Here is a 4,944-nt window from a genome sequence, read left to right as displayed (position 1 = left end):
GAAGGGTCAGCTATACTTCAGTGCTTGTTCATGAAACCTGATCATATTGTTTCCCAAAACAGGGTAAAAGTAAGATGGTGTTTGGTGAGCTATAATTTCTTCCCAAGATAATGAAAATCACGGGGAAGACAGAAAATTTGTGCTAATACATTCATTCGAGATCAACCTGGAAGGAAATTAAGCTTATTTTGGATAGTGATGGGATTTGATTAATCAGTTCAATAAGTCAATAGCTGGACATTAGTGTCAGGTTTTTGACATTCAACCTCGACTTTGCTAATTGCTTTTAAATCATAGGAAGGCAAACATGGGAAACTGATAACCAAACAAGTTCTACTGTCGGATGTGCTTCGCATGCGGTATAGCTGTATAGATTTCATTTATATGTATGAAGATGAAAAGCTCAAGTGGTAAAGAGCAGCATGCTGGTTCAAACTTTAAATTTCAAAGGAGTATTTATACATACATCCATGAAAATACTAGGTCTCCTCAAGGGAGACTTGATAAGGTTCTCCCTTCCTCTCTGAGGACTAAAAGCACACAAGACACTGGGGACATAGACTACAGCATGAGATGATTACAGTGATATGCAGGATGATATAAGAAAGCTGTATCAGAAAGCTTAGAGAAAACCAGCTATACAGGTTAGAGTTTCCCTAGGAAATAGTATTACATATGAACAAATAAATGAATTCTAATTAGCCGGTTAAAGGTGCTGTCCCATATTCAAAACAAGAAAGAAATTGATTGGTTGGGAGAAACATCTTACTCTCCTCTTCATCCATCTTCCACGGCAAGTCCCAGCAGTACTCCCATGAGGGAGAGGACATTGAAGGACAGGAGAAATTGCAGCCTTCTTCACTGTAGTTATCACCCAGAGGTTTTAATGTGTTTTCTTCGGACAGGTCAATATCCTTCCATATGTCATCCATGGAGTACCCCTTTTCATCTTCGAATTCTGGACTGTTTTTTCCTGCCAAAGCTATCATGTTGGGACCTCCAGTGTCATAAAAACTTACCTTTCCATTACCTGAAAAGGGCAGGGAATCCACTGTAGTAGTAGTTGATGATGATGATGATGGTGACATGGCCCGTTTCTTTTCTTGAGCCTTTTTCCTCATATGAGTCCTCCAATAATTCTTTATCTCGTTGTCAGTACGCCCAGGTAATTTCCGAGCAATTCTTGACCACCTGCATATGATTATCATTTATATACCTAGTGAATTCAAGTTCATGAAACCAAAATTCTGAAGAGAAAGAGTTCAAGCAATCTTCAGGTTCTTAATAGAAACAGAGTAGGAAACAAAACGAGATTTTGTGGCATATTCTCAAACCTATTTCCCCATTTGGCATGAAGCTCCAGCACGAGGCGCTCTTCTTGGGGTGTCATCTTGCCCCTTTTGAGACCAGGGTGCAGGTAATTAACCCATCGTAACCTGCAACTCTTTCCTGTTCTGTTCAAACCTACAACAAAATCATGTGGTTAAAGGAAGCTCCTTCCAAAACCTGCCAATCTTCCAGACAATCCTACCTATCAGTTGTCTCCCGCCACACCTTCAAACCTGAAACTTTGGCTATAAAATCCCATCGTCGATCTCCAAACAAGTGCACAAAGTTGACCAGAAGGATGTCCTCCTGTTCTGTCCAGGGGCCTTTTCGGATTTCCTCTTGCACCATTTTCATTGGTTTTTTTCCCTTTTCTCTCTGTCTCTCTGATTCTTTCGTCCACTTAATTTCTGGTTCATGGAGACTTGAGTGTATACTACTCATATATATATACTATAACCTACTTGCTATTGTCAAGGGCTCTGATTGTCTTTTTTTAGTTTAAAATATGATGATATTGCATCTTCACAGTTTCCTGTAATGCGCGCATGCTCATTTGTGATAGCCACCTTATGCATCTGATGTCAGCCACTATAACCAAGTAATCAAAGTGATAGGTTGATCTGTTGATGTAATTTCCCAATCTTCTTGCTTCTATGTGAACTGCTAAACTATTGGCCTAGTAAATTAAGTGTCTGATAAGAAACACAAACTAAGTGCAGGTAAAGTCTCGTCTCATTAAAAATACTAATGCTATGTTCAATTATGAAAGTCATAAATGTAAGATGATTATAGGAATTCTAATATTGTTTACTTGTCCTTGTTAGCTAAAGTGGCAAAAACAGAATTGCAAAGAATACACTATCAAAAAGGAGAGGGGAATAAAAGAAGAAAAATTAATTGCGAAGTTCATTGGATAAGGGGGAATAAGGCAATGGAAGTCCCTAGATCCCTTTCCCCATCCATTCAATTAGAGGAAATGATGGTAGTGTCCCTTGACTTTAGTAAAGGAAGGCCATAGATGCAGAAGCTAAGTAAATATATGGGAAAAGAGTAGGACAAAACTTGAAAAGTAGGGAATGGGAAGGCACTGTTTGGGTGTCACAAAAGTAACCTTTTTTCTTTAGAGAAGATGGAGTAATATATTATTCTAGGAACCCTATTGTCAAATGCTTATTAGATCAACATTCTACTTGATTTTGCTTGTCATGTAATAGAAAGAGTGAAAAAATACGTCCTGCTTCAGAAGGCAAAAATAGAATTGGTCAGTCTAGTGCCTCTAGCATCATGAGTTTGGCATCTTGTTGGGCTATTTTGAATTTTGCCCCAAGTTGTTACTGTTACATTCATCCTGTATACAAAATTTGTGTTGCTTAGCCAATTATAAGATGACTGCAAAGGTTACCAGAACCTTTTTGTTGAGTTTTGTCATTAAGTTTCTTCATGTGACAGCTAGATATAGCCAATCTCTTGACCTTCTACTTTTAGGAAATTGTGCTTCACTCACTGCTTTTAGTAACTTGTTCTACATCTGGTGTTTGCAAAGATGCATAAACTTGCATTACCTTAAACCTGCTCCTTCATAAGAACTAAGTCTTGTTAATTTTGACCTTCCTAGGCCTGCACTGACAAGAGGAAAGTACAGTAGGTCTCACAGTTATCAATTTACTACCACTATAAAATTATGTATTAACATCAAAAATTCAAGAAACCTATTCAGTTTTACAGTTTATTTTCTCTTTTATGTCGGATGATGCTGGTTTTATACAATTAAGATCAGTTCAGTTCTGCTTACTTGAAAATGCCAAGAGTTTACTGATAAATTTCAATTTCTGTAACTATATCTGAGTGCTTGAATATGGATAGTTAAGGGATTGTAAGAAATCAAACTGTTGGTGCTTCAAATTATAGGAATTTTGAGGGAGAAATGTATCCAGAATCTCCTATCAAAAGAAAAATAAGAAACAGTCCTGAATCAGCTTTTGAAAGAACATCTAGAAGATCATAGGACCTGAGAACCAAATCTGCCCTTGCATTTCAGTGGCCATTGCTTAGATCTGTTAATTTTGTTAGGAGAAGAATATTGAAAATGGGGATGGTTGTCAAAGGCACCTTACAGGTTTAACGTGGTGTGAACTTTTATATGCTTAGAGTCGCTCTAATACACTGTCGATATGAGATTCATAACTTCTTTCTAAGACCATTACATCCTCTCTTGACTCCCTGTTGGGAGCTTCTCTTCGATATGAGACTTATGGGAGCATATCTTTATAATGTGAGATTCGCATGGTTCACACTAGAACCGTGACATCCTCTTCCAGTTCAACAAGGGCTCATTATCTTCAGTGGTACATTGCTAGTACCTCAGAGTATGCTTTGATACCAACTATTACAATCCACACCAACCTCTATAAGGTATTATCCGCATGTTCACATTGGAGTAATTATCCAAGTTTAACGAATTGAAATAGTTTTTGTTTAATTTTTCGCTTATTACATATTTATGTGCTCAGCATATCTCTAATTTAATAAGTATGAAATTTCAATTACGGATATATCACATGGTATAAATTGACAATGGAAGTGACTCACAAAAACCAACAAATATGAAGAGGATCTGCTCTAATACCATATTGTATTTTTAGAACGAATATCTAATCTAAAATCCATTAATAATAGGTCTGAAATACTTGTAATTTAACATAAGTGGTATTTCTTTAATCACTGCTTCATAGCTTTCATGTAATATAATATATCTGCTGATAACCAAGGTTGATATGTGCCTTGAAACGGGTGGCTTGTATCTCTAGGTTATTTTCTAAAGTTCCAATGAATGCAGAAACTGTGGCCTACTTTCATTTTCAATTTGATTGACAGCTTAACTGATGGTTACTAAAGGGATCAGGCAATATGCTTATATCACTATGAACAACATGACAGGGAGATATTTAAAGTGGAATGTGGCATCATGTGCCTCTGCTAATGCTAACAACATTATATTTGTGGTTTTGATGTTAGAACTGTTTCCAGCATGACACAAGCTGATATAAAAACAAACCATTTTTGAAAGGAAACGCCATGGTGGCTCCTTGCTTTAAGGGCCCTTAATTAATTATAAGTGGAGTGGGGATAGCAAGACTAGCCTAAAAGAATTGAATCTCATATTATGAGGTGGAAGCCACCAAATTGTGGCCACCCCACTCAAATTTATATCCTCCCCCTCTCTTTCCCTTTTCCTGACGCGTGGTCCCATGAACATTCTTTATAATGTCAATCAAGTGAAATTGTCAGAGAAGATATGTTACACAAGTGTGTCTGTCACATTCACAGATGCGTATCACAATTTTCTTGTAATTTCTCTCACTTTCTTCCCCAGTAAGGGATGGATGTAATTTGTTTTTGTTCTTGGCTTACACTCCATCATCCAACAGTAAATATGAACTTGTCTGCAATTCCTGGTTCTTGGGTTTGTCAGGAATTTTCAGATAGTAATGCTTGCCATCCATTTGTTCTTTCCCCCATGATTGACCTAGCTCCTTTGTTTTGTGTTAAGCAGCTAACTAGACCTGGCATACCAATTGCTTGCATTTTGCATCTGGTGTACCACGTGAAACCTGC

The 4,944-nt window shown here is 37.3% G+C and overlaps 1 protein-coding gene across 3 annotated transcripts; it reads right to left on the bottom strand.

Moving 5' to 3' along the window:
• Positions 1-408: 408 nt before the first annotated feature.
• On the bottom strand, positions 409-1,783 carry MYB59 (myb domain protein 59). 3 transcript variants are annotated; one of them, XM_088809975.1, is made up of 3 exons: positions 1,532-1,783; positions 1,335-1,436; positions 409-1,191 (listed from the first exon to the last, which is right to left on the bottom strand). In XM_088809975.1, exons 1-3 carry the CDS (start codon positions 1,768-1,770, stop codon positions 699-701), a joined length of 834 nt encoding a protein of 277 aa, XP_088666101.1. In that variant the 5' UTR covers positions 1,771-1,783; the 3' UTR covers positions 409-698. The 3 variants fall into 3 exon arrangements, with proteins under 3 accessions (XP_088666101.1, XP_007016524.3, XP_017982154.1); XM_007016462.3 differs by having other exon boundaries at positions 1,335-1,464; positions 1,563-1,767; XM_018126665.2 differs by having other exon boundaries at positions 1,335-1,464; positions 1,532-1,731.
• Between the last annotated feature and the right edge of the window lie 3,161 nt (positions 1,784-4,944).

The sequence above is a fragment of the Theobroma cacao genome, chromosome 9 (assembly GCF_053813885.1).
Source record: "Theobroma cacao isolate CCN51 chromosome 9, ASM5381388v1, whole genome shotgun sequence".
Classification (NCBI taxonomy): domain Eukaryota; kingdom Viridiplantae; phylum Streptophyta; class Magnoliopsida; order Malvales; family Malvaceae; genus Theobroma; species Theobroma cacao.
The sequence above is the reverse complement of the archived record's forward strand: the minus strand, read 5'-3'. Positions and strand labels throughout refer to the sequence as shown.